At 58.8% G+C, this 26215-nt stretch overlaps 1 protein-coding gene across 1 annotated transcript in view; it reads right to left on the bottom strand.

The window, feature by feature from the left end:
• COL5A3 (collagen type V alpha 3 chain) overlaps positions 1–25860 on the bottom strand; it is a 37769-nt gene extending 11909 nt beyond the window's left edge. Inside the window, exons 1-48 of the mRNA XM_075998113.1 lie at positions 25615–25860; positions 22013–22171; positions 21728–21917; positions 21490–21646; positions 20628–20732; positions 20182–20337; positions 18892–19005; positions 18646–18792; positions 16648–16695; positions 16534–16575; positions 16195–16257; positions 15828–15902; positions 15644–15727; positions 15475–15531; positions 15322–15375; positions 15109–15162; positions 13701–13754; positions 13568–13621; positions 13335–13388; positions 12996–13040; positions 12827–12880; positions 12605–12649; positions 12414–12467; positions 12238–12282; positions 11029–11082; positions 10881–10925; positions 10686–10739; positions 9352–9396; positions 9196–9249; positions 8945–9052; positions 8523–8576; positions 5538–5591; positions 4675–4719; positions 4403–4456; positions 4245–4289; positions 3805–3858; positions 3659–3712; positions 3509–3562; positions 3278–3385; positions 3058–3147; positions 2780–2833; positions 1839–1946; positions 1618–1725; positions 1473–1526; positions 910–963; positions 372–479; positions 242–295; positions 11–64 (exon numbers count right to left, since the gene is read on the bottom strand). Of these exons, the coding sequence (XP_075854228.1) occupies positions 11–64; positions 242–295; positions 372–479; positions 910–963; positions 1473–1526; positions 1618–1725; positions 1839–1946; positions 2780–2833; positions 3058–3147; positions 3278–3385; positions 3509–3562; positions 3659–3712; positions 3805–3858; positions 4245–4289; positions 4403–4456; positions 4675–4719; positions 5538–5591; positions 8523–8576; positions 8945–9052; positions 9196–9249; positions 9352–9396; positions 10686–10739; positions 10881–10925; positions 11029–11082; positions 12238–12282; positions 12414–12467; positions 12605–12649; positions 12827–12880; positions 12996–13040; positions 13335–13388; positions 13568–13621; positions 13701–13754; positions 15109–15162; positions 15322–15375; positions 15475–15531; positions 15644–15727; positions 15828–15902; positions 16195–16257; positions 16534–16575; positions 16648–16695; positions 18646–18792; positions 18892–19005; positions 20182–20337; positions 20628–20732; positions 21490–21646; positions 21728–21917; positions 22013–22171; positions 25615–25705 (3567 nt within the window). The 5' untranslated portion in view covers positions 25706–25860. The remainder of the gene's footprint in view (positions 1–10; positions 65–241; positions 296–371; positions 480–909; positions 964–1472; positions 1527–1617; positions 1726–1838; positions 1947–2779; positions 2834–3057; positions 3148–3277; positions 3386–3508; positions 3563–3658; positions 3713–3804; positions 3859–4244; positions 4290–4402; positions 4457–4674; positions 4720–5537; positions 5592–8522; positions 8577–8944; positions 9053–9195; positions 9250–9351; positions 9397–10685; positions 10740–10880; positions 10926–11028; positions 11083–12237; positions 12283–12413; positions 12468–12604; positions 12650–12826; positions 12881–12995; positions 13041–13334; positions 13389–13567; positions 13622–13700; positions 13755–15108; positions 15163–15321; positions 15376–15474; positions 15532–15643; positions 15728–15827; positions 15903–16194; positions 16258–16533; positions 16576–16647; positions 16696–18645; positions 18793–18891; positions 19006–20181; positions 20338–20627; positions 20733–21489; positions 21647–21727; positions 21918–22012; positions 22172–25614) is intronic.
• Between the last annotated feature and the right edge of the window lie 355 nt (positions 25861–26215).

Below are 26215 nucleotides of genomic sequence, written 5' to 3'. Positions count from 1 at the left end.
GAGTTCTCACCTCGGCTCCGCTGGGGCCATGGGGCCCCCGAGGACCTGGAGCTCCATGGGGACCCTGAAGAAGGGCCAGAACAGCATCCGGTGACCCCATGTCCCCCCAAAAAGCCGCAGTGACCACAGACACCACCCTTGATACTTAAAATGACAACATACCCTCCCCCAGTGAACAGAATGGCTACTCCCACCCTGGCACCCGCCTCCCACCCCAGCCCGCATCCCCGGGGGTCCGTACCATGGACCCGACGTCTCCAACCTCGCCCTTCTCCCCGGGAGGGCCTGGCAGCCCCTGTGGAACAAAGAAGCAAGATTGGGGCCCAGGGTGGGGACAACCGGAGGCGCCACCCCCAAACCCGGACACCCACCTGCAAGCCGGGGGGGCCAATCACCCCCACGAAGCCTCTGACCCCATCGTCTCCTTTCTGTCCAAAGAGGCCTGGGGGTCCCCGGCGTCCCTGAGCCCCGTCTGCCCCCTGGGAGAAGGGCAGAGGCAGGGGCCCAGTTAGGGTCAAGGTCAAGGGCTAGAGATAGGGTCAGGACTGAGGTTAAGGGTTGGAGTCGGAATTGGGATTACGTTTGGGGAGGGTCGGTGTTGAATTTGGAGTTGAGGTATGAGTTAAGGGACAGAGTCTGGGAACTAAGTTGAGGGCTGAATGAATGTTTTAAGACGGGTGTTAAATGATGAGTCCGGGGTGGGGTTGAGGTTCAGGGCATGAGCAGGTTTCAGATGGGGGACGGGGTTGGGGATGAAGTTGTGACTGGATCAATTTCCGGGGTTGAGTTCATAGTGGGTGTCGGAGGCAGATCTGAGTTGGGTTTGAGGTCCAGATTGGGTCCGAGTGAAAGACTGTCCCTTCCCATCGGGGACCCGAAGGAGGGTCAGAAAGATGGGGGAGCACTCACCGGGGGGCCTGGGTGTCCCACAGGACCCCGAATCCCTGTCGGTCCAGGGGGGCCCTGCAGGACGGGACAGAATCAAATGTCCAGTTCAAGAGTAGAAGGGGCAGGAGAGATGTCAATCACTGCCTCCAGGACACGCCCCCTCATTAGAATAACCCCGCCCATCAGGAAGCAGCGGCTCCGCCCTCCTCTGCCAAATCCTGTCTTCCTGGCACCAAGTCTGGCCTGTGGCTGGGCTGTGGCCTTTCCCTAAGAGTCCCACCGAGAGCTGGGATGGACGCCAGACACTGGGGCTGAAGTTCCAGGGGGCCATGCTCAGGGGACAGCAAGCCTCAGTGCCACAGGGTCACAGGCGGGGGAAGGACCTGCCCCCCATCATCGTCTCGGGGCCCCAGCTGCCCCGTCCGCAGTCGGGCCCTGTGGCCCCTCTGCTGCAGGTAGCGGGAGCCGCCCCTGTCGCATGCGGGTGTCAAGAACCCCGTGGTCCCCCTGCCCGCCTGTCCTCCACATGCCTGCCCTCTGCCCTCCCCTGAAGACCCCTCCATCTGGGGACCCCCCCCACTCACCGCATCTCCCTTGTCGCCTTTGCTCCCCTTGTGCCCAGGGGGTCCAACCTCCCCCTGCAGAGAAAATGGGGTGAAGGAGGACCCCGTCTCTCTTCACCCCTGTCCCCAGCCTCCCCTAGACCCTCCCTCGCCGCGAACCCCTCACCTTGTCCCCTTCCTCGCCAGAAGGCCCGGCAGCTCCAGGGGGGCCCAGAGGACCCAGGGGCCCTGGGACCCCGTCTTTGCCAGTAGGGCCGGGGGGACCTCGTTCTCCCTGATGGGGCAGTGGAACAAGAGACGTCGGGGAGGGAATACTCTGCCGGGTCCTGGGCTGTGGAGGGCCAGGCCCCAAGGACACCCGAGGCATGGGGTGGGCGCGGCACTCACCGGGGACCCCTTCTCGCCTGCAGGGCCGACGGGGCCTTGGCCGCCACTCTGGCCAGGAAGCCCAATGCCTCCTGCTGGGCCCACGGGGCCCCGCTCGCCCGGGGAGCCCTGAAAACAGGGGTGAAGGGTCAGGAATGCTGGCAGTCGTGGCAGCTCTCCTTGATGGAGGGTTTTTAAGCCACCAGGCACTGAGTCAGGAGGTTACCAGCTTGGTATCTAAACTGTTCCCTTCCCTACAGCAGCCAGGGGGCGCCCGAGAGCACCCGAGTCGGGGCACATCCCTCCTCCACCCACAGCCCTCCATGGCTCCCACCTTCCTCAGAGCAAAAGCCAAAGTCTTCCCGGAGTCCCACAAGGCCCTGCGTGAACTGCCTCTGTCACCTCCCTGCCTCCACCTCCCCCCACTCTCCTCCTCGCTCCCTCAGCTCCAGCCACACAAAGCTATCACTGCCGTGCCTCAATCGTGTCAGCACGGTCCTGCCTCAGGGCCTTTGCACATGCTGTTTCTTCCGCCTGGAATGCTCCTCCCCGGACATCCACACGGCTACCCTGGTCTATCTTGTTCCGTGCTATTCATCGCTGACTAACTCCTTTGCCTCTTCTCTTAAAACGTAAGCTCTGAAAAGAGCCGAAGAAGCTGAAAAGAGCTTTTTCTAGGCTGGTGTCTGGCACGCGGGGACGTATTTGTTGGATGACTCATCCAACACTGAGGTTTACAATAGTGTATCAGACGAGGCTTCTCATCACGGCTATTTTACAGACAGGGAAACTGAGGCTCGCCAAGGAATACAACTGCCCAGCCAGCGAGTGGCAGAGCCGGTACGACCCAGGCCTGTTTGAGTCCCAGGCTGTTTGGCTCATCATGACAAAGCCAGACTTCAGAGCCACCCTGAGTCCACCCCGCACCCGGTCCCCCGCCCAGCGGATGGGCGTGCACTTACGTTGGCCCCAACGGGCCCCGGGGGGCCCTTGTCACCCTTCAAACCAGTAGGTCCCTGTAGGAGGAGATGATTCACCGTCAAGAGACGCCGGGGGCACCCCAAAGTCCCGTCTTCCGCTGGGGGGCTCACAGTCTGCACCCCTCTCCTGGGACTGGGGGCTGAGTGTCAGGGGTCTGTCTCCTCCGGGCCCCTGCAGATGTCATCCTAACGTCCCCCTTCCCTCCGCTGCTTCCCACCCCAGCCGTACCCACGCAGGAGGGGCTGCAAAGGCTACTCACTGTGTCCCCGGGGGGCCCCTGGGGGCCAGGGAAGCCCCTGGGCCCATCTGGACCTTCCTTCCCGGCGGGGCCTGGCGGGCCCAGTTCCCCCTGCCGGGCGCAGAGCGGAAGGTCAGGCTCGGGGGAGGGGCGTCTCCCCAGTCTGGGGCTCTGGGCCAGAGCCTGGAGGTGGCACGAGGGCCACTCCACCAAGACCTCCCACGGGGCAGGGGCGTCTCACCTTGGCCCCCTCTCTGCCTTCCAGGCCGGGGAGACCTTGTTCACCAGGAGGCCCAGGGGGGCCTGGGGGCCCCCTTTCCCCGAGGGGCCCCACTTCTCCTGTCTTTCCCTGGAGAGGAAGAAGAGTCATCTCGAACGGGGGTGGCCCGGAGCAGTCTCAGAGATACAGCTTGCCCCTCCCCAATATCCTCCAACTGGAACAAAACGGGGGAGGTTCGTGGGGCACTCTGACCTGAGGACCCAGAACGCCGGCCGGCCCGGGGGGGCCTGTCTGACCCTGGAAGCCCTGGAGAGAAAAGTCAAATGGGGGAGGGGTGTCACATGGAGGGAAGAAAGGGAGGGCTTGATGAGGTCAGGGGTCAGAGGTCAAGGGGTCACTCACCAATTCTCCTCTCTGTCCCGGGTGCCCCTGTCGCCCGTCTTTCCCCTGGTGACCCTGGGGGACAAGAGTTGGGGTACAGATATGGAGCCTCCTTACTACCCAGCCTCTCCTCCCGCCTGAGCCCCCATGGGGGTGACCTCACTCACGGGGGGGCCCTTTGGCCCAGGGAATCCTGGAGGGCCTTGCAGACCAGGGAGCCCCTGAAATGGAACCAGAAGTCATTGTCTCAGCCCTCCTGCCTGTGCCCTTCCTGAGCCCCGCATGATGACAACAAGAGCCGGCACATACTGGGCGCTTACTGCATGCCAGGCATGGGCTAGGGCACTCTGAACACAGTAAAGTCATTTAATCCACCACTGCAGCCCATCGGGGTGGGGACTGAGGTTATTCCCATTTTACAGAGGAAGAAACTAAGGCACAGAGAGGTTGAGCGATTTGCCCAAGATCACACAGCAGGCAGAGCTAGGACTTGAACTCGTGGCTCTGACTTCAGAGGCTGCGTTCTTTCCACTGCATTACAACGTCTCCCCGCCTGCTAGGCTTGCCCTCCACTCGGGGTCGATCTCTCTCTCACACACACACTCACCTTTTCTCCAGGGACCCCGGAGGGCCCGTCCTGGCCCACGTCACCCTAGGACAGAGTGAGGGGAGACTCAGGCCGCAGAACAAACTCCGCCGGGGAGGACTGGGAGGGGCTGGCTGAGCCTGGGGCACGGGAGCCGAGATCGCCCACCCAACTCATACCTTGGGGCCTGGCTGCCCTGTGGCACCTGGCTGTCCCCTCTCTCCACGGGAGCCCTGAACAGAAGGGACAGCGAGGATGGGATGTGAGCGGGGGGAGGGCCTGGGAGATTGGACCAAGTCCCCCGGGGCCCCTCCTGCCCCACCAGCGACACCGAACCCCTTTCCCTGTCCACTCACGACCTCCCCACCCCCCTCCCAGCCCTGCCCAGGATGGGGGACACGCCCAGGCTGGGGGACACGCCCAGGCTGGGGGACACGCTCCATTTTCTTACTGGTGGCCCCCGCTCTCCTTCCAGCCCTGGCTGTCCCGCCTTCCCCTGAAAAACAAATCGGATGGGGGGACGCAGGAGTTAGGTGCAAAGGCATGACACAGGCACACAAACGTGCCCCGTCACAGCCCCAGAAAGGCGTTTGCCACGCATTTCTTCAAAGCTTTTCATACACACACACACAACTTACACTCACAAACATGCAAAGATCACAGATACCCGACTCACACGCGCTCGCGCCTGCAGCGCCCAAACCCATAAGCAGGAGTGGCGCACCGACACGCGTTTGTCACAGCTGTGCATCCAGGCGTGCGTTCGGCCATCCGCAGCCTGCGTGGAGCACAGCCACGCGTGGGTCGTGCAATACGTCCCTCGCACACGTGTGCGCCCACTGTGCGCACGGGGTCTGAGGTCACGGTCTTGGAAACACGTGCGTGTGCACTCGGGCACGTATACACGGCGTCCGTCTCCACTGTCGCGATACACACACAGCGACACAAACACAACACACGCATGTCAGCGTGCACATCCACACAGTGACACGCACAGCCACACGACACACATGCAGATCCACGGCCTCGATCGCCCAGGCATAGGCCCGCGGGCCACAGCAGTCAGACCCCGCCCGATCGTGAAACATCGGACGTGAAACACGCACGCGCACGCCTGCTCACAGCCACACGCATGCTCACACCACGCGTGATCGCCTACGTATGTCCTGCATTGCACGCAAGCATATGCACGCACACAGTGCTCCCAGGTGTAGACACGGCCACCCAGGGGCCACTCATTGTCACGCACAACCACACACGCTGTTCCCCTTGGGCCAGCCCTTCCCTGCCCGTAACCCCTGCGTCCAAACTCACCCGCTTCCCTTTCTCTCCTATTGGTCCGAGGGGCCCAGGAAATCCAATAGATCCCTGAGTTGAGAGAATTAGAGAAAAGAGATGAGGGTGAAGAGTGGGTGGTGGACAGCATTGGCCCTTCATCTTATCCGCTGGCGCCTGTCCAGGCCACTGATTCCAGAAGCTTCCTTGGTCCCTCCAGCCCCAGCCTCCTCCAAGGTAGCCGTCTGCCCTCCTCTACCGGGTTCCCACTTCACTCCAGCCACAGTGGCCTCCTCGATGCTCCTCGGGCACACCAGTGCGTTCCTGCCCCAGGGCCTTTGCACTGCCTGCTGCCTTTGCCTACTTCTCCCAGGTCTCCACAAAGCCAGCCACTTCCTCATCACTGAGACCTCATTCAGGTGTCACCTCCTTAGAAAGCCCTTCTGCCGCCATCCTGACCTCCCCAACCTCCAAGTCACCCTCTGTGCCTTGCCCTGTTTTGTTTTTCCCCCCAGAACACTTGTATTGACATGACCCTATTCCCTTGCTCACACATTCAACGTCTGCTTTCCCCCGCTAGGGCACGGCCCGCTGGTCACATGCCCCACTGGCTGGCGCGTTGTGAGTGCTTATTCACATCAGCTCGCTGACTGCAGGCCATGCTGGAGGGACCCTCCCTCCACCTGGAGGAAGACCTCACAAGGGCTGATATATCCCCTCCCACCCCTCACTGCGTAGGCTGAGACCAGATCAGGAGAGACACTTGCCCAAGTTACCCAGCACGTCTGGGGCGGCATCCAGCATCCAATCCCATTCCCCGCCCTCTCCCCTCCCTTCACATCTGGGGGTCCCCCGGTCCCTACACCCTTCAAGGGTCCCTATACCCTGCACACGTGCACACAGGGACTTGCTAAAATCTTAGATTATTATTGATGAACCGATTTCTTACCAACCACACCTGAAAATATGACTACTCCCTATTTAATTTAATTTAATTTAATTTAATTTTATTTTATTTTATTTTATTAGAGATAAGGCCTTGCTCTGTCACCCAAGCTAGGGTGCAGTGGCGTCATCATAGCTCACTGCAACCTTGAGCTCCTGGGCTCAAGTGGTCCTCCCACCTCAGCCTCCCGAGTAGCTGGGACTACAGGCATGCGCCACCACATCCAGCTAATTTTTTTATTTTATTTTTTGTAGAGATGGGGTCTGGCTATGTTGCTCAGGCTGGTCTGGAACTCCTGGCCTCAACCTCCCAAAGTGCTGGGATTACAGACGTGAGCCACCGCACCTGCCCCATTGTTATTTATGATGATTGTTGACTGACCTCGGCTTAACCAACACGTCATGACTCTTATATTTTTTTTTTAAATATATAAACAGGTTTATTCTTTTTTCAGTAAATAAAATTAAATTGCCAGACATTTTCAGTATATTGTACAAGCAAAAGAAAGTTGATGTAACTTTTTTTGGTCTAAAAATGTAACAATTACTGAACTAAAACATGAATGGTTATCATTTGACATCACCTAAGAAACTTCATAGACATTTTCTAGGAAAATTTCCCTTTGGCCAGGGACTCTTGTAAATTGCACTGCTTAATGTCCAACGCACTCTGATTGGTGTCAGCTAGGATGTTTCTCTCTCAAACTCCCATGAACTTCTGGTCCCATAGCTTGAGTTCTATACTTAGCTGTGTTGCCTTGAGTTTATCCCCAAACCTATTTTATGTCGGTTGCACTTGCTATTGGAAGTAGGCAATTTAATGAAAATTTACAAGAACTGATGAAATACGGAAAGGAAAAGAAAGATTATCAAAACTAAATTAAATGGGGCCGGGCGCGGTGGCTCACGCCTGTCATCCTAGCACTCTGGGAGGCCGAGGCAGGCGGATGGCTCAAGGTCAGGAGTTCAAAACCAGCCTGAAAGCCGGGCGCCATGGCTCACGCCTGTAATCCTAGCACTCTGGGAGGCTGAGGCGGGCGGATTGCTCGAGGTCAGGAGTTCGAAACCAGCCTGAGCAAGAGTAAGACCCCGTCTCTACTATAAACAGAAAGAAATTAATTGGCCAACTAATATATATAGAAAAACTTAGCCGGGCATGGTGGCGCATGCCTGTAGTCCCAGCCACTTGGGAGGCTGAGGCAGGAGGATCGCTTGAGCCAGGAGTTTGAGGTTGCTGTGAGCGAGGCTGACGCCACGGCACTCACTCTAGCCTGGGCAACAAAGTGAGACTCTGTCTCAAAAAACAAAAAACAAAAAAACCTAAGTTAAATGGAAAAGATTCAATATTAAGATAAGTCACTAAAACAAAATGCTGTCAAACTAAGTATAGGCTCAGGAGGGCGGAAACTATTACCACCTCAAGAGGGTGAAAATGTAGAATTCTGGAAGATTCTGCACTCAGATTTCCTCCCAAATGTCTTTAAGTTCCTGCTGTACTTTATATAAACAGAAATCACCAGTGACATAATATGGGTGTGGTTTAAGCAGAAAGAGGAATTTCATTGGTATTCCCATCCATCAAAATGTTGGCAAACAAATGTATGTTTATACAGAAGTAGAGTTCTGTGCAAGTGCATTTGATTATAACTTATAATTAACTTGAGATACATAAGACACGTATTTTTTTATGATTCTCCTCTTCATTGGCTCAGTTGACAAACTTCAGTCAAATAAAGATTGTATAGTTTTATCACCATTATCTTCACAACACCGTCATCAACATTATTATGATCAGATTGATGCCATAGACATTACAGTATCTATGGTATGATATATGGTATATCTATGGTATCTCCATTTTGCAGCTGAGAAAACATTCTCGAGAGACGTGCCCAGGGTCACGTGGCAAGTACAAGGTGAGTGTTTGAGCCTAAGTCTGGCTGATGCCAAAGACCACGACTTACAATTTCCAGTGACCCTTGGGGTGGACAGCTCCACAGCTTGGACAGACCACAGCTTGGACCCTCAGATGTTAGGGTCAACCCTGCCCCATCCACACCCAGCCTCGGAGTTTCTTACCTTAGGTCCTGGACGTCCAGGGTAACCGGGGAGACCAGGCACTCCAAGCTTGCCCTGCAGAGAGATTATGGGACAAAGGTCAGAAATTGCAAACTGGAGGCCGGCAGGAAAAGGTCAGTGTGGCTGGGGTGCGGTGAAAGGGGTAGAAGGGTGGGAGTCAGCGAAACGGGGTTCAGGTCATGTCTCCTGCCTGTCCTTGGGCAGGTCACTCAACCTCAGTTTTCTCATCTATAAAATGGGGGTGAAAGTGCCTATTGTTTGTGGTGCAATTAAAATATGAGTCACGTGCATAGAATTGCTCTGTAATGCTGAGCTGAGGGGCTCTAGGAGATGACAAGGGTGGTTGCAGCCTCCTGAGGTTGGAGATCAAAGGGCAAAGGGCAGAGGGCAGAGGGCACAGGCAAAGGTCTGGGATTATTCACCTTCTCCCCAGCTGAGCCTGGGGGCCCCTCTTCGCCAACCAGCCCCTCCTGCCCCTTCAGCCCCTCGGGGCCGTCCTCTCCCCGGGGACCTGGGGGTCCGGGTTGCCCCTGGAATAGAAAAGAGAGTCCTCCATGTCAGTCCTCTGTCCTTCCTGCTCCTGCTAGCCCTTTCTCAGCCCCAGCTCGCCCCCTCCCTGCCCTCCCCAAGCCCCCCAAGACCCACACGACCCCTCACCTGGAGGTCAGCTTACCCGATCGCCTTTGAGACCCGCATCCCCCTTGAAGCCGGGGAAGCCATCCTCTCCCTGGGTGCAAGAGACAGAGGTCAGAAGTCAGGGTCTCAACCAGAGGAGGGTCACAACCAGAGTCCCATTCTTGGGGCTCCCGTCACCAACAAACCCCCTCACCTTCTCGCCTTTCTCCCCCTGGAGGCCCCGGTTGCCTGAGGTGCCCTGGAAAAAGAAAAGAAAAAGTTCTCAGGCTCCCTTCCTGCCTAAGAGGACCCCAAACCCCGTGCCCTGCCCCCAGACAGCCAGGACAGTCCCAGGAGGCGGCTGGGCCGGAGCGGGGCGGGGCAGCCTCGGAGGAAATAAATGAACTTTCCCCAGAGCTCCGTCCCTCCCCACGGGCAGCCTCCCAAGGTCATCTGCGTGGGGGTGACCAGGGAAGGCCAAATTTCCAAGTGATCCCTTCCCATTTTCCGGAGACACTGTGTCCACAGTTCCTCCTGGCAGGAGAGAGGGGACGAACATCCCAGGCCCGGGTCTCATTCTAAAGGCAGGGGAATGTTCCCCATTGTGTTGGCTACAAGGCGACTCTGTGCTTGGCAACAAGGCGAGCTCTGTGCTTGGCTACAGCAGGACTGCGCCGCCACGCCAGCCCGGACGCCGCGCGCACGGAACTCTGAAAGCTGCACTTGGCCACAGTGTGACTGAGCTCAGCGGTTACCGTGAAGTTGTACTTGGATACAGCACAACCACGAGTTTGGGCAATAGAGTCACTTGACCACAATGTAACTAAGCTTGGCCCACGTTCTTCAGCCTTGGCTACAATGTAACTAGGCTCAACTACAAGCTGGGCTTTAACTATGTAACTATGCCTGGCTACAGTGTAACAACTCTGAATTGGGACAGGGCTCTGTGGCCAGCGACAACATAGCTGCCTCTTTGATTGTGATTTGAGCTTGGCTAGAATGCAAAAACACCAAGAGTTGGCTGTTGGCTACCACCAAACTCTGTTCTTAGACGACAGGTAAATGGTACCTGTACTTGGCTACAAGGTAACTGGACTCGGCTTCCACTTGGACGTGAACTCCAATATCCTTGCGCTCAGTCACCATCGTACCTCTATTTAGCCACAACCCGAGTCTTGGTTCATCCCAGCATTCATGCGCTTGCAAGAGCGTGCAGTTCTGGTCTTGAGTTATACACAACCTTCCCCTTGACTCCCACTTGCTGAACTAGACCGTGACATGCCCTTACGACGAAATGTGTTCAGCCTCTCGTGGGCTTAATGGTTCTCAACGACAAGGTGACAACTACGCTGTAGTGCTGTCCTTTGGCCGTGCAGGGTCAAAGTAACACACACAGTTCTACACATTGTCGCTCAGACCCAACTCTTACTCCCACTACATCGTGCCTGGCTGACTCACTCCTCTCTCCATGCATCTAGAAGTTTCTGATGGAGCTGGGTCCCCAGCGCCAGTGCTGATGAGTCGCCCCTACCTGCGAGCATCACCTACCTTCACACCCCGAGGTCCAGGATAGCCCGGAGGGCCTGCCGATCCCAGCGGACCCTGGGAGGAAGATGACATCAGTACCATCCTGGCCTGCCCCACCGCGTCTCAAAGCCCTCATCTCTTTCTCAACTGACCCCTGACTCCTGGCCCTGCCTAGCGACCTATGTCCCCACCCCGGCTTCCCTCCTGATCACTCACCTGGGCACCTTTCTCTCCCGTGGGGCCCTCAGGGCCTGGGTGACCCTAGAGAAGAAACATCCTAACTTTGTCAGAGACCAAAATTCGCCATCCAAATTCCCAAGCCTCCCCCTTCTCCTGCCTGTTTTTCCTAGCTCCTAGTTCTCACCGGAGGGCCATCGGCTCCTGGGATGCCTGGAATTCCTGGGTTTCCAGGGGGACCCTGAAAATAGATGAGGAGACAGAGGATCTCAGAGCCCTGGAGCTCCACCAAGAACAGTTCAGATATGCAGCCGCCTCAAGGTCAGAGAATGAGTGGACCCCACTGGCCAGGAAATCTATCCCAGCTCTGCCCAGACTTCTGTGTGGCCCTGGGCAAGCTGCTTTCTCTCTCTGAGCCTCAGAAATCCTCCACCTCTGGGAGGATTGAGAAAAGGGATGGAAAAACAGTGTGACAGACATTTTGGGGCAGGGGCTTCCCAGTTGCACCTTTTTTTTTTGTCTTTGAGACAGAGACACTGTCACCCTGGGTAGAGTGCAGTGACGTCATCATAGCTCACTACAACCTCAAACTCCTGGGCTCAAGCGATCCTCCTGCCTCAGCCTCCTGAGTAGCTGGGACTACAGGCATGCGCCACTATTCCAAGCTAATTTTTCTATTTTTAGTAGAGACCGGATCTCTTGTTCAGGCTGGTCTCGAACTCCTGACCTCAAGCAATCCTCCCGTCTCGGCCTCCCAGAGTGCTAGGATGACAGGCGTGAGCCACCGCGCCCCAAGGGGTGGGCCTCGGCAGGTGTGAGCTAACCCCTAATGTCCCGCACACAACTGACAGGTCCACAGGTGGACGTTTTGGCCCAGCGAAGCCAGTGAGATTCTCTCCTAGAACGTGGAGGTAAGAGACGCAGGATCATCAGATGGCTTTGGGCGATGCAGCCACATGAGAAGCTGGGATGTGAACAATGATTATGTCAAAACTGAAGCTAGGAAGTGGGGTGCAGCCAGGACAGACTAAGATGTGTGCAGAGGGAAGTCCGTCCGCCGGGGAGGCGGAAACAGATGTGCAGAGAAACAAAGAGGAGACCATGAGTCCCCCGGGGGAAATGGCTTTTCTGGCCCGTGCATCTGTCTTCTGTGACAGCGTCTGTGGGTTTCTCTGTCTCCTGACAACATCCCTTACATAGCGATCTAGCCTGGGTGGGCTTCTGTGCCTTGCAACCAACCCTTCCCCAACAATGACACTTTGTCACTCTGCGCTAGCTTAGGGAATGCTACAATTTGTCACTGTCCAGGGCTAACAAAAAGGGAAGATTTTGCTGGCGAGACAGAGTTGAAGGAAGGAGACATGAGGAGCTGGCAGTACGTGGAGCTGTCACTCACCTTCTCCCCAGGGGTGCCAATGAGTCCCTGGGGGCCCGGCAGTCCCTGGGGACATAAAAAAGGGGGCGGGAGGGTAGGCGTGAGAAAGAAGCAGTGAGCGCCAAGTTGGGGGGCTGGGAGGGGTCTAAGGTCTTGACTGACCCCAGCCCCCCATTATAGGGAAGGACAGTTCAAACCTGGGACCCGTGGTTTCCCTGCTGTCCCGGAGGGCCTGGTTCTCCCGGAGGACCCTGGGGAGAGAGTTGGGGTTCAGTGAAGTTGGAAGGGGTCACAGTGTTCAGGCATGGGGAGAGTCACAGTGGACGGGGACAGGGACCATCACGGAGTCAGAGTGTCAGAGGGCAGGGGTCAGAGGGTGGGCACGTACCACGTTGCCTTTGGTGCCTGGAGGACCGTCACTTCCAACAGCACCCTGGCGGGAGAGAGGCCGTGAGACTAGGACAGGACGCCAGGCCGAGAGCCTGAGTCCCATCCGCTGAGAGGTGCAGGTGGTCACGACAGCGGGCGGGGACATCGAGCCACGGGGACATGAAGGGGGGTGGGGGAGGGGGGAGAAAGGTGACGGGGAAAGACAGACCGGGGTGCTCACCGGGCGTCCTGGGGGGCCGGGAGAGCCTCTAGGGCCAATCAGTCCTCGGGGGCCCTGCAAAGGTGGAGGAGTGTCACCCCAGCGTCCCCTCTCTACAGGCCTATGAGCCCCGGGGATCTCAGAGGCCTGGGTCCCTCCTCTGCACCCGGCAAGGATTCCTGACACTCACCGGCTCCCCAGCCTGGCCGGTGGGCCCCGGAGGTCCCTCTGGGCCCTGCGAGAAAGCGTCATCACTTAGAAAGGGGGAGACACAACCCTGGGAGGGCCGCCTTCCCTCCTCTGGGCCGCTGCCCCTTCCAGGGGACCTGAAAGTCCCCAGACTGAGTGCATGGGATCCCACACGGGCCCTGCCCCCAGCGCTGCACCTGCAACCCCGAGTGTCCCCTCCTAACCCTGCAATGAGCCCCCAGCTCTGAAGCTGTCATTGAACCCCAGTGGAGCGGCCTGACCTTCCTCCCTGACCCTCACTCGGGCTCCACGCGGTGCCCCGGCTGTCTTCTGGACTTACCCTCTCACCGTCTTCTCCGGGGGGGCCAGGTTGCCCCACGTGGCCAAAATCACCCTGCCGAGGGGACAGAGGGGAATTCAGGGTGAGATGGTGCAGACGGAGCCCAGCCCCTCCCCAGGGAAGGAGGTGGGGCATGAGGAGTGAGGATTTAGACACAGGTGTCCAGACTCTGGTACTGAGGGAGGGAAGTGGGGCCATGGATCCGCGGGTGGGGGGGGACATGACACACTCACCCTTTGGCCCTTCTCACCGGGCAGCCCTGGAAGGCCGTCAAAGCCCCGATCACCCTGTCCAAAGAGACACCAGCTGAGCCTTGAACACTCAACCCTGACAACGCCTGCCCCGAGTCCCAGCCCTATTACCTACCTTAGGTCCTGTATCCCCCGGGAGGCCCCGAGCCCCGTCTGCCCCAGAGCGGCCCTGTGGGGAAAGTGAGCCCGAAAGTCAAGGATAAGCCTCCCCTGTAGCCCTCCCCCAAGTTGGAAACTCAGCATAATCAACGTCGTCAAGATATTACTATTGAGGTCGTTTATTAAGCACCTTCCTCATGCAAAAGCTTTTACTTGGGGCTTCTCTGTGCACCCATTTAGCCTTCCGCCATCATCCCCGAAATTAAGAACCCCATCATCAGCCTCCATCTCTCGCCCTCTCATGTGTTCCTTGTTGCATTTACAGCTACAGGCATGCATCGCTTAACGACAGGGACACGTTCTGAGAAATGCACTGTCAGGAGATTTTTGTTTTGGTGCAAACATCGTACAGTGCATCTACACAACCCTCAGTGGCACGGTCCACAACACACCTAGGCCGTACAGTGTGGCCTATTGCTCCTGGGCTACCAACCTGTACAGCATGTGCCTGTACTGAGTACTGTAGGCAGTTGTAACATGAAAAGTGTTTGTGTGTCTAAACATAGAAAAGGTTGGCTGAGCGTGGTGGCTCATGCCTGTAATCCCAGCACTCTGGGAGGATCGCTTGAGCTCAGGAGCTTGAGACCAGCCTGAGCAAGAGTGAGACCCCGTCTCTACCAAAAATAGAAAAATTAGCTGGGTATGGTGATCCATGCCTGTAGTCCCAGCTACTCGGGAGGCTGAGGCAGGAGGATCGCTTGAGCTCAGGAGTTTGAGGTTGCAGTAAGCTGGGCTGATGCTACAGCACTCTAGCCTGGGTGACAGAGCAAGACTTTGTCTCAAATAAATAAATAAACAGAAAAGGCAACCATGTGTGGTGGAATGCACCTGTAGTCCCAGCTACTCAGGAGGGTCACTTGAGCCCAGGCGTTGGAGACCAGCCTGAACAACATAGTGAGATCTCATCTCAAAACAAGCAAACAAATAAATAAGCATAGAAAAGGTTCAGTAAAAACATAGTATCATAATCTTATGGGACCACCCCTGTATATGTGGTTTGCCATTTAACGACATGTCATTATGTTGTGCAGGACTATATCTGGAATTGTCTTGTCATTTCCTTCAATGTGCCAGGCGTCTCTTTTGCAGACACCATTCCTTCTGTTTGAAATGTCCTTCCCCACCTGTCACCTGGGTATACTTCAGCTCTCAGGACAGGCACCACTGCTGGGGGCAGGTCCTTCCTGACTCTATGACCCAGCCAGATTCCTTTGCCATACGTTCCATGGAACTGCCATTTCCTGCCCTCGGAAAGCTCTTGTCCCACTAATGACACCAAAAGACCCTGGGGGCACGAAGCCAGGGCTCATGTTGGGGGTTGAGGGATAGATTAGAGGTTGCCTGGGGACCCAGGGGCCACTCACCATCTTGCCCACTTGGCCAGGGGGCCCATGAGGTCCCTGCAAGCCTCGGGGACCCTAGGGGGGCAAAAAACAGAGACAGAGGAAGGAAAAAAGCATAAAAAGGAGGAAGGACTTAGTTTACATCATCGTCTAGGAAAGGCAGTAACTGTGAGGGTTTCCTCTGCCCCTTTGACACTCTCCCATCCAATCCTGCCCCGCCCCTGCCGGTCTTACCTGTGGCCCCATCGCCCCCACGTCTCCTTTTGCACCTGGATGCCCAGGGAGGCCCTTGGAGGAGGACGAGACGGAGGAACTCGGTCAGAAGGAGGTGACACTCGCCCTGTCTCTGCCAACACACCCCCTCCTCCGGGCAGATCCCTCACTCACCACGGGGCCCGGGCGCCCAGTGAGCCCCACCGGGCCAGGGGGGCCCTTCATGGACAGCTGGAAAAGACAGGGGAACAGAGCCTGGGGTCCCCGTCGGGAGCTGCCACAGCCCCGCGTACGCCCCAGCTCTGTCGCCCTCCCAGGTCCCTCCGGGGCCGCCTGCCCTCACCTGGGCCTGCTGCAGCACGGCCTGCGCCTGAGCCTGCTGGAAGGACACCGGCGGCCCTTTGTGGGAGCTGCTGGCAAACTGGAACTGGGGGGCAAGCGGCGGTGAGGGGGGCCCCGAGGAGAGGCCCCTCCCGGGTCGGGACCCCACCCCGGGACCGGGCTGCGCCACTCCGTCTCCTTCTTACCGGCATCATGATCACAGTGCCCGGCGGGCCCCGGACCCCGTCCATGCCAGGGATGCCCGGGAGGCCGGCAGGGCCCTGGGAGACGGCGGAGACGCGGGCAGGGAGGGGGCAGGGAGGGGCAGAAACAGACAGAGACAGAGGACGGAAAGCAGAGGAGAGGCCCCCAGAGACGGAAGGGGAGCCACAGAGACAGTTCACAGGTGGGGAGAGAGAGTGGCAGGCGTCAGTCAGGGCCAGTCTTGGGACAGTGTCCCCAATTCAAGCCCCCCAGACCCATGTTGAGTTAGACCTTCATCCTCCCAACCTGAAACCCCGCCACCACCCCCAAACACACAGAGAAGGACACACCCCATGGGGAGTCTCTTACCCTCGGTCCAGGGTCCCCAGGGAAACCTGGGGGGCCAGGAGGCCCTGAGGGGCCGGCCACCCCCTGTTGGGGACAGAAAGAGAAGTCACAGGAAGAGCAAAGTTGGAGCCAGGCTGACTTCTGTCCGACCCACCCCTGACTCTGACCCCACCACCAAGCCATTCCTGGTCCCCAATACTGTAGGGACCTGCATCGAGCCCCAACTTTCCACCCTGAGCCCTGCTTTGACTCCTTCTTTGAGCCTCAAGTGCCCAATGGCCTCAGGCAGTGGTTACACCTGCTCCTCCCACCCCCCAGCTGGAAGGGAACCAGGAAGAAGAGAGTGCGGCCACCACTCACTCGGGGTCCCGCGGCTCCTGGAGGTCCCTCAAACGTCTGTCCCTGGAGGGAGAAAAGAGTATGACCCCTAGTCTCACAAGGGCCCTCCACCCCCTCGCAGCCCAGGCCCCTCACCTGTTCAATCACCGCGGGTTCTCCCTTCGCTCCCTTCTCTCCAGCGCCCTGGGGCAGGGGGGCGAGAGGAAAGAGATGTGAACTTGGACACAGACCCCTCGGCTACCCAACCTCACGTCCGTCTCCCACCCACCCACACACACGCACACACAGGTGCACCTGCAGATCTCCCTCTTTGAAGAAAAGACCAACATGGGTTGAGAAACTCAGCCTCCCTCCATCCACTGAGCAAGTCAAGGTCAAGGTCAAGGTGAAGGGTAGGAACTCCAGAGCCTGCTGCCCGGTCCTAATCCTGGATCTGCCTCTTACTGACTGAGTGATTGCTAGCTGGGTGAATGATGACTGTATATACGCGATGCGAAGATGAATGAATGACAGCAGTGCTTGGCACAGAGCAGGCACTCGGGGTAAGGTGGTTACAGCTATTCGTCCCTCCCTTGTGCAACACCAAGGCTAGAATCTGAGCTCCCTTCTCCGTCTGCATTTTTTTTTTTTTTTTTGAGATGGAGTCTTGCTCTGTTGCCCAGGTTGGAGTACAGTGGTGTCATCATACCGTGTTTTCCAGAAAATAAGACAGGGTCTTATATTTATTTTTCCTCAAGAAGACACCCTAGGGCTCATTTTCAGGGGATGTGTTATTTTTTTTAAGTACAGTACAACAATCTACATTTATTCAAATATAGTTAAGGCATCTTCTTCTGGAACATCATCATAACTCTCCAGACCCCGAATTCCATCCTGAATTTCTTGCGGCTCTGTTTCCTTTAGAACCATTGGCCCCAATCTCTCCTGTCGAGCAATAGAGCTCTTGTGGGGCAGATGGGAAGGGCTGCTCATCTTCTTTACCGCTCTGCGACGAAATGCATGGGTTGTGCAGATGCGCTGCGTAGCCACGCCCATCACTAGGTCTTATTTTCGGGGCAGGGCTTCTATTGCGCAAACACTTAGAAATCCTGCTAGGGCTTATTTTATGGGTAGGTCTTATTTTCGAGGAAACACAGTAGCTCACTGCAGCCTTGAACTCCTGGGCTCAGGTGATCCTCCTGCCTCAGCCTCCTGAGTAGCTGGGACTACAGGCATGCACCACTGTGTCCTACTAATTTTTAACTTTTTTTTTTTTTGAAGAGACGGAGGTCTTGATATGTTACCCAGGCTGGTCTTGAACTCCTAGCCTCAAGCTATCCTCCTGCCTCAGCCTCCCCATTCGCAGGGATTATAGGCACGTCCCACCGTGCCCAGCTCTGTCTTCCTAGGCAAATTCTTTCCCTGGGCAATTTCATCCCATCCTTTGGCTAAAGATACCATCTCTCTGCTGCTAAGTCTCAAGTCTGCCTCCATCCTAGACCATCTCTTCTGAACTCCAGAATATTCTAACCAATCGCCCACTTGACATCTTCCCGTGGATGCCAAACAGGTGTTGCCAACATAACACGCCCCAGGCGGGGCTCCAGCGGTCCTCCCGCCTCGCCCTCCCCGAAGTCCTGGGATCAGACGGCGGATGCGAGCCACTTTCCCCGGGCTCCTCTGTGTGGAGTCTTCATCTTACTCGACGGTCTCAACATACACCTCCCTTTCTCCACCTCCAGCGGCAAGACCAAGAGGGAGCACGTGCCCTGTGGGCTCCTTCGCTGGGTCCCCACAGCCACTACGGAGACTGCAGGCTCCCCGTTGCCCCTCTGGCTCCCCCTACCGTCCACGCGCCGACCGGCCGGCAGGGGAAGCTTCTAAAGCTTCAGGTCAGACCTCTTGTTCGTTTTCGTTTGGCTTCCCCTGGTGCTCAGACCAAAAGCCAAACGCCTCCCGCTTCCCGCAGAACCATGCATGAGCGCAGCGCTTGTTACACGGCAGACGCCCACAAATCTTTGCGGACCGCACTGGGGTGGTGGGAAGACACTCTAGGCGAGACCAGCCTAGAGTGATCAAGAGACAGGATGTGGCCCTTTGCGGCTTGGGGTGGGAGTCCCTTCTCATGCTCCTAGCCCAGCCACCTAGACTCACGGGAAAGATCTCGAAGTGAGTCTGAGACGGCTGTTCTGCTGCCCGGAAGTCGGGGCCCATGGCGGAGTCACCTTCTTCTTCATCCTCCCTGGCTGCTTCAGTCTCCGGGGTCCCCAGCTCGGTTCCCCAGTCCGGGCCCAGGTCGTCCTGAGGGCGTTGGGACAGAGCAGAGTTTGCCTCCGGCTTCCTGACTGTCTGCCACCCCCGGGGGCCCCCGCCTCCCGGCCCTGTCCCCGTCCCACCAACCTCTAGGATGGTGACGTTGTGGCCAGCAGTCACGGTGGAGGTGATGACAAGAGGCGTGGGCGTCAGAGGCAGATTTGGAGCTGGTGTCTCTGTCTTTGGGGTGTCAGGGGAGGTCTGGAGCGGAGAGGGAGGGAGTGTCAGCTCTGGCGCCAGGCCAACCAAGACAAAGGCAGAGAGACAAGCCCAAAGAGCACGGGAGGCCACTAGCGTGTTGGCTGGAAGAGGGCGGCCAGCAGGGGGCGCCGCTGTGCACGGAGGAGGGGCCTGGCAGCGGCTGAGTCCCGGAAGGCAGAGCCTGGCTGGCTCCAGAGCCCCAGTGGTCAAGGTCAAACTCCAGCACTCAGGGCCAGACTCCCGGAAGCCTATCCCACGTGTCCTCTCCCAAGGCAGAGTCCCGTGGTCAGCCAGCCAGGCCCCCGTCCGAGGGGAGCCGCAGCGCCTGCTGGGCTGCACAGCTGCAGAGCAACCGGGTCAAGGCGGGGAGGAGGGGAGAGGGTGGTGGGGGTGGGAGAGGGCCCAGGTGTGGGACGGGGCTGAGGAAGAGGCTGGTGACTGGCACACTACTTCTGGTGTCCATGTGCTGGGGCCAGAAAGATCTAGAACTGAGAGGGAGTGTGACCAGTGACTCCCCCAACCAAAGCCCCCAGCACATGGGGTCACCCACCAACTAATGACATCAACAAACCCCAATTATTCCTACAACCAGTGACCCCCCAATTAATGACTTCCATCAATGGCCCCAACCCGTTACTCTCCCATCTGGTGATTTTCCCAACCAGTAACACTAACTAGTGACACCCCCGAGACTAATAAACCCCACCAGAGACCCCTAATCAATTATCCCCCCAACTGGTGATGCTCCAGCAATGAATACCCATAAGAGAGCCCAACAAATGCCACCCAAGCAATGACGCCCAAATGGCAATTCCAACAACCAATGACATATCAATGACTTCCTACCAACAACCTCTCAGTGTCTCCCAGAATAAAGACCTTGTCCATCACTGCCCTGAAAAATCACTCCTCCAGCTAGTGACCCCGACGGGTGGGTCCACTAGGCCCTCCAATGAGTGACCCCACACCAACACCCCCCCACACGTCCATTAACCCTAAACTAGTGACATCGGTAGTCTATATGGCCAGTAGTGGCTTCTAACAATGACCTTCAACAATGACCCCTGGGGAGGGAAACCCAAACCAGAGAATCAAGGTCAAGGCCAGAGACCGGTGGGGATCAGAGGCCAGAAGTCAGGCTATCAAGACCGGAAGTGGAGGTGGCAGGTCCCTTACCTGGTTCTCCGGGGAGCCAGGAGGTGGGCTTGGGGTCAAAGTTCCCTTGTTCTTCTTCCTGCCCTTGCCCTTGCCCTTGCGACCTCGTCCTTTTTTCTTCCCTTTTCCTTTGCCCTTGCGCCGAGGAGGAGGGGTTTCTGGCTCACCCTGGGGGGCCTGGGCAGAGGGCCCCCGTCAGGTCTACAGCCTCCCACTCCCCAGCCCCTGGTTGGAGATCCCCTCATTTGGGGCCACCCGGGGCCACACGTCACTCAGGTATATGGCCTGAGGTCAAAGCCCTTCATGCTTGGGATCGGCGTGAGGTCAGGGATCACTCGGCCCTGTGTTTGGAGTCAGAGGTGGCTCAGCCCAGGACTGGGGGCAGAGTCCACTCCTTCCTAGGACCGGGAGCCAGGGGACGGCTCAGCCTGTGCCCTCGGTCGGGAGTCACGCAGCCCCTCACTCACCCCTGTGGCCGCAGGGTCCGGGCGGTCGCAGCCGGGGAGGTACCGCTCGCAGGCGTGGAAGGCAGCCCCGGGATCCGGGCTCAGCAGCAGCTCCTGGACGTCTCCCTGAGAGAGGGTAGGAGGCGGGCAGCGGACACTTAGTGGACTCTGAGCCCCATTTCCCCAGGAGAGGCCTGCCCGCCTCCTGACGCCAGGGTCTGGCGATTCCCCATCCCAGAGCACCTAAGGATAAGGAGGAGGTGGCCCCGTCACAGGCCTAGGGTCCCTCTGCCCCCTGTGACTAAGAGTAGGAAAGATTCTCTCCGGGTCACCCCGAACCACCCACCACACCCACATCTGCCCCATCCAAGGTGGGTTTGTTCCCTCGCTCTCAGGCACCAGCGCACAGCCGCTTTGGGCCAGGTGCCCTTCCGGGATCGGGGGTGAGGACCGTCATGAGGCAGAAGAGGCCCCCGGGCTCCCGGAGGTGACACACGTCATAATCACGTGGCACAGTCACCGATCATGGGCACCATGCCACAACATCCTTGTCCCACAGCCACATGACACCTCCAGTGTCACAACTGCCCGGCACACAATCGCACACCATCGCAGCAACCGGGTCACGCGTCACAGTCGCACATCACAGCGGGATCCTCCACAACCGGCCAAGCCGTCACAAGTGAGGGTCGCGTGGTTCTGCGACATCACAAGCCACAAGCGCAAGCCACCAGGACGCGCACGAGCACGTGCTCTCTTCCCTCGGCTTCCCGGGGCTCGGCGGGCACTGGGTGTCTCCCTCCTCCAGTGTCTTCTCCAGGTTCAGCATGTGAACAAAATGTCCCACCGTCTGCCTCAGTTTCCCCCATCCCTGGACTCCTACCTCGAATGTCTGCTCTTCGGGGTCCTGGGTCCCCAGTACAGTGAGTCCAGCTGTGCTGACGAATCGTGGCCTCTGGCCCAACACAGGGGGCTGAGGGTCACAGTCAGCCACCAAGGTCACCGTCCCCCCGTCTACGCTGACTGCCACACGGTGCCACCTGCAACGGGGACAGCCTTAGTGGGGGTGCTTCTCACCCCACCCCTCCACGGACCCCCGCCCACCCCTCCCCTACACCCACCTGCCATCTGTGAGGTTGACCTGCTGGGGGAGGGGAGCAAAGGAGCCACCTAGGAGGCTCAGAGCCGGCCCCAGCGCCAGGCCCAGCTGCCTGGCGCCCTTGTCATCGTAAATGGAGAGCAGGACAGAATGATCGGCCGGTTGGCCCCGAAGAGTGATCAGCACAGAGAAGTTCTCGGGAAAGTGCCCGTCTGGGTGGGCAGAGGAAACGGGGTCACTCAGACGGCCAGATGGTGAGCCACACCCCCCCCCAGGTTGAACCCGAGGCCGTCCCACCCCGACTCACCTGGAAAGAGCTCCCATGTGGGGGTGCTGAGAACGCTGGCCTTGCCCACCCTGAACGCCCGATCGCCCTCGGGAGCCCTCTGGGGACAGAAGCCAGGCCCCTCGGGGACCCCAGCCTGGCCCCCCCGCACGCCCAGGACCTTCAGCACGTCCACGAGCTCTGCAGCAGAGAGAAGCCACAGGGGAGCAGTTAGAGCAAGCCCAGGACGCCAGGTCAGAGGCTCGGATTTGGGGGTGCAAGGTGCTCAGACTCACCCCCCTACTGGACTTGTGGTTCAGGAGGAAGGCGCAGGCCTGAGCCTGGCACCCCCTCCCCGTCTGCACCCCTCCACAGATGTTCCGGCCTCATCAGCCTGTTGACTCTGCCCCCCACCCCTTGGTTTTTGGTGAGAAAAAAAAAAGTTGACCTAGTTCTGGGATGAATCAAAGCTTCCTGGCCTGAGCCCCAGAGCCGAGCCGGACTGTCCCCCGACTCCCCCTCACCAGCTCCCTGGGGCTGCTTCCCCGGCCTGGAGCCCCTCGCCAGCCAGCGGAAGCCCACGTGGAGAACAGCGGCTCCTGCTCTGTGTTCTGTGCCATCTCTTCCCTCTGGTCTCCTCCCTCTGACCTCTCTCGGCCACCAATTCCCCGGCCTCCTCCATCTGACCTGGGATGTCTCCATCTCAAATGACCCTCTCTGACCTCCTCCTTCTGACTGCCTGTCTGGGATAACCTCCTGACCTCCCCCCTCTGACCCTCTACCTCTCTCATCCCAGCTAAAAAAAAAAAAGGGACTGGCCTGACCCGACCAGATCCTAATCTGGGCCATCCTACCGGCCCCACCCAGGCAGCCCGGCCAGGGCTAAGTGGAACCACATGGCTTGGGCAGGGGTGGGCGGGGGCTTCCCCTGGGCCCCCAGCCCCTGCCTGCTCTCTGCTCCCCCCGCCCTCTGCACACTGTCCCACTGACCCCTGCCCCAGCCTCTTGGCAGGAGCCACAATCTGTCGAATCTGCCATGACTTCACCCCCCACCCCCGGGGGTGGCGGTGCTGATCTCACCAGTGGGAGCTGGGGTGGGAGGCCGGACTTCGGGGAGGTAGGGGCTTGGATGAGGGACACCCTCCCCCATCCCCGTTCTTCCTGGGTCAGAACCCAGGAAGTCTGTTTCCCAGACTTCTCCGAGTCCTATTCCAGCCTGTTTCCTCTTGCCCCCAACTTCCCTCTCCTCTGCCCCTCCCCGCCCTCTGCTTGTCCTACTTTCTGTGCTGGTCTTCTGAGGTCTCTCTGTGTCCAACTCTCAATCTCTCTCTCTCTCTCTCTCTGTCTCTGTCTCTCTCTCTCCACCCCCCCTCCCAAACCATCCCCTACCAGCCCCATCCCTAATTGCCCGATCCCTAATTGCCCGTTCTGTGGCTGAGCTGTCATTAAGAGGAATTTGTGTCGCAGCCCCCTGGGGCTGAGCTCTGGACTCCCAGGCTCTGCCAACCACAAGAGTCATAGAGTCATTCCCCCACGGAACAATCATCCCCAGCTGCCCCCTCTCTGGGCTGCGGCCCTGTGGGAGGACTGAGACCTCACCCAGCACGGAGGCTTTCCCCCCTGCCCCTCTCCCGGGGACCCAGACCCTAGTGTCTCTGCAGGAGGAAGGGGCCTCCCCTCAACCAGCGCCCATTCACATCCAGAAAGTCCCTTCCAGTCTCCTGCTTTTCTGGAATGACCTTTCAGAAACGGACTGCCCTTTCTTCCCATGGCTGGCTTCATGACAAGGAGACACACAAGAGCCATTGAGAGCTGCCCGTAGGGCCGGGGGTGGGAGTCTGTCAGGGCCCCCAAGGAGACGCTGGGTGGGGTCTGGGATGTGGAGGGATGCAGGCAGACAGCGGGCTGGGACACGCTGGGATGCCCCAGGCGTGCGGGAGAGCGTCAGTGGCGTGGGGAGTGTGTGTGCAGTTATGTGTGTGTGCGTGACATTGTGCGAGTGCGGGAGACAGCGAGTGGACCGGGGAGTGCCCAGGAGTGTCATTTCTTGAGCTGTCAATGTGTGCAAATATTTAGCCTGCAATGGATGTATTAGGTGCAGCTTGCTTGACAAGTGGCTGTGTGACCCTGGCATGAGCTTATCGTCACCAAGCGAGTCTGTGATTGTGATAAATCGGGCTCCTGATGCGGGGGCGTGGCTCTGTGAAGTGTGGCGCAGTCAGCGAGTGGGCCGGGCGGGCTTGAATGCTGGCCGAGTTTGTATGGATGCCAGGGGCAGCATGCGTGCGCATTTGAACCTGTAGGAGGGTGACAAAAGTTGGGACCGAGCGGCGGGTGGCTGAAGGGGGGCTGCCTGGGCACCGGGTTGCACATTCCTGGCGTCCCGAGGGGCTTGTATTCGGAATGGATGCCTGAGATTGCGAGACCATGTGGATGTAGAAGCGTGGGAATGGGGCATGGGCCAGTCCGGGAGCACCCGCATGGGCGGGCACCTCTCTGCACTTGGGAGAAAGTGGGGCGTGCGTGTGTTGGGGGGCTGAGCTCATCTTAGAGAGGGGTTTCCCGGAGGGCCTAGCCTAGGGTCCCTCGGATCGGGGAAGCTCCATCACCCACTACTTGAGGAACCCCGACGTCCCCTCATCCGCGGGGCGCCCCAACCCCAAACCCCGCGGGGTAGGGCAGGGCGCCCAGCCAGATTTGCACAGCTGGGCGTGCGTCAGCGCTGACTCACCCATCCGGCGGCCCCCGGGACCCCTGGGGGGGTGGCCCTGAGAAATTCCTCGGGAAAAACACCCAAGACTCTTGCAGCTAGGGGAGGGGGGGGAGCAACTTCCACTCCCGCCCCGCCCTGCGCCCCGCCCCGCCTCGCCCCTCACCGCGGCCCTCCCCGAGGCTCTGTCCATGGTGCTGATCACGGCTCTGGGGAGCGCGGGGTGGGGGGAGGGGCGGGCGGGAGGGAGGGCAGGGGGTGGGCCTGCGCCAATTGGGGGCAGAAGAGGAAGAGGGAGAATGGGATGAAGCCATTTGGGGAGATGCAAAGTGAGCTCCCTAAGAGCCCCCCATATTCGCCCACACTCACCATCACCCTGAGAATTGGCGGCTGTGTCCTCACAGGCCATTATTCACACCCCAAAATCACAACTACACACTTCGAGGGGTTACCCAGCGGTGTGCCATCAACACTCCAAAACACACATGTGTGGTCCTCAAAATCAGCCCCAGACACTGACAGACGCACACTTGCACGCTCGAGTCTCACAATACACACCCTCCCAAGGAACCCCGTCACCCGTATTCTCATATTGCCGTAGAGGCCGATCACCGTCAAACTCTACATCGAAGCACACACACAGTTTCACCGCAAATGGCCGCGCACACGCTGCTCCGCGCACCGGCGCGCACCTACACACCGCATCCATTCCCACGCACCTGCCAGTAAACACTGTCACACGCTTCCCAGATGTCACAGCCACGAATCGCTCAGGGGAGGACCCTCGTGTCCCTTCCTCGCACAGTGGCCACAAGCAACGCGCACGCCGCCGCCCCCGCCCCACGCACGCTTTCCCTAATGCAAACTCCACTCCGCCTTTTGGGGTCTTGCAGAGTCCTGCACCCCAAGTCCCGTCTCCTCCCTCCCTGCTCACCGGCCTGCGTCCCGGGCAGAAGTTGCAGCGCGGCCAGGAGCAGGCAGAGGCCGGCCCGCGGCTGGCCCAGGCCCCGGCGGCGGCTCCCCATCCCCTCGGGGCCCAGCCAGCTCCAGGCGGGGGACAGGACGGGGCGGCTGCAGGGCGCGGCGACTCCACGGGCTCGGTGCAGTCACCCGCGGCGGCCGGCTCCACTCGGGATCCGCAGGAGACTGCCCGAGAACCGCCCCGGCCTCGCCCTGCGCTCCAGCGCCCGGCCAGGCGGGGCTCGCCGGGGAGGGGGGTGACAGCTGGTGGGGGAAGTTGGGAAAGTTTGCGCTGCGTGCTGATTGGCCGGCGGGGGTGGAGCCTTCGGCCGGGAGCTGGGCCGTCCTCGCCCCACCCCACGGCGGAGGAGAAGGGTCACTCCCACCCAGCCCTAGAATCCGGGGGTCTCAGCCTTTCCCCAAACCCTTCCCTCCTGCAGGTCCCCTCAAAGGACATCTTGGCTTCCTTCCAGCCTTCAGCCTCCACGCAGACGCTGGCGTTCAGGGAGGAGCAGCTTTATACCAAATCCTTTCTGCCTTGCTGGGTGGGGGGTGCCCAGCCTCACCCCAACTTC

The sequence above is a fragment of the Microcebus murinus genome, chromosome 27 (genome assembly GCF_040939455.1).
Source record: "Microcebus murinus isolate Inina chromosome 27, M.murinus_Inina_mat1.0, whole genome shotgun sequence".
Classification (NCBI taxonomy): domain Eukaryota; kingdom Metazoa; phylum Chordata; class Mammalia; order Primates; family Cheirogaleidae; genus Microcebus; species Microcebus murinus.
The sequence above is the reverse complement of the archived record's forward strand: the minus strand, read 5'-3'. Positions and strand labels throughout refer to the sequence as shown.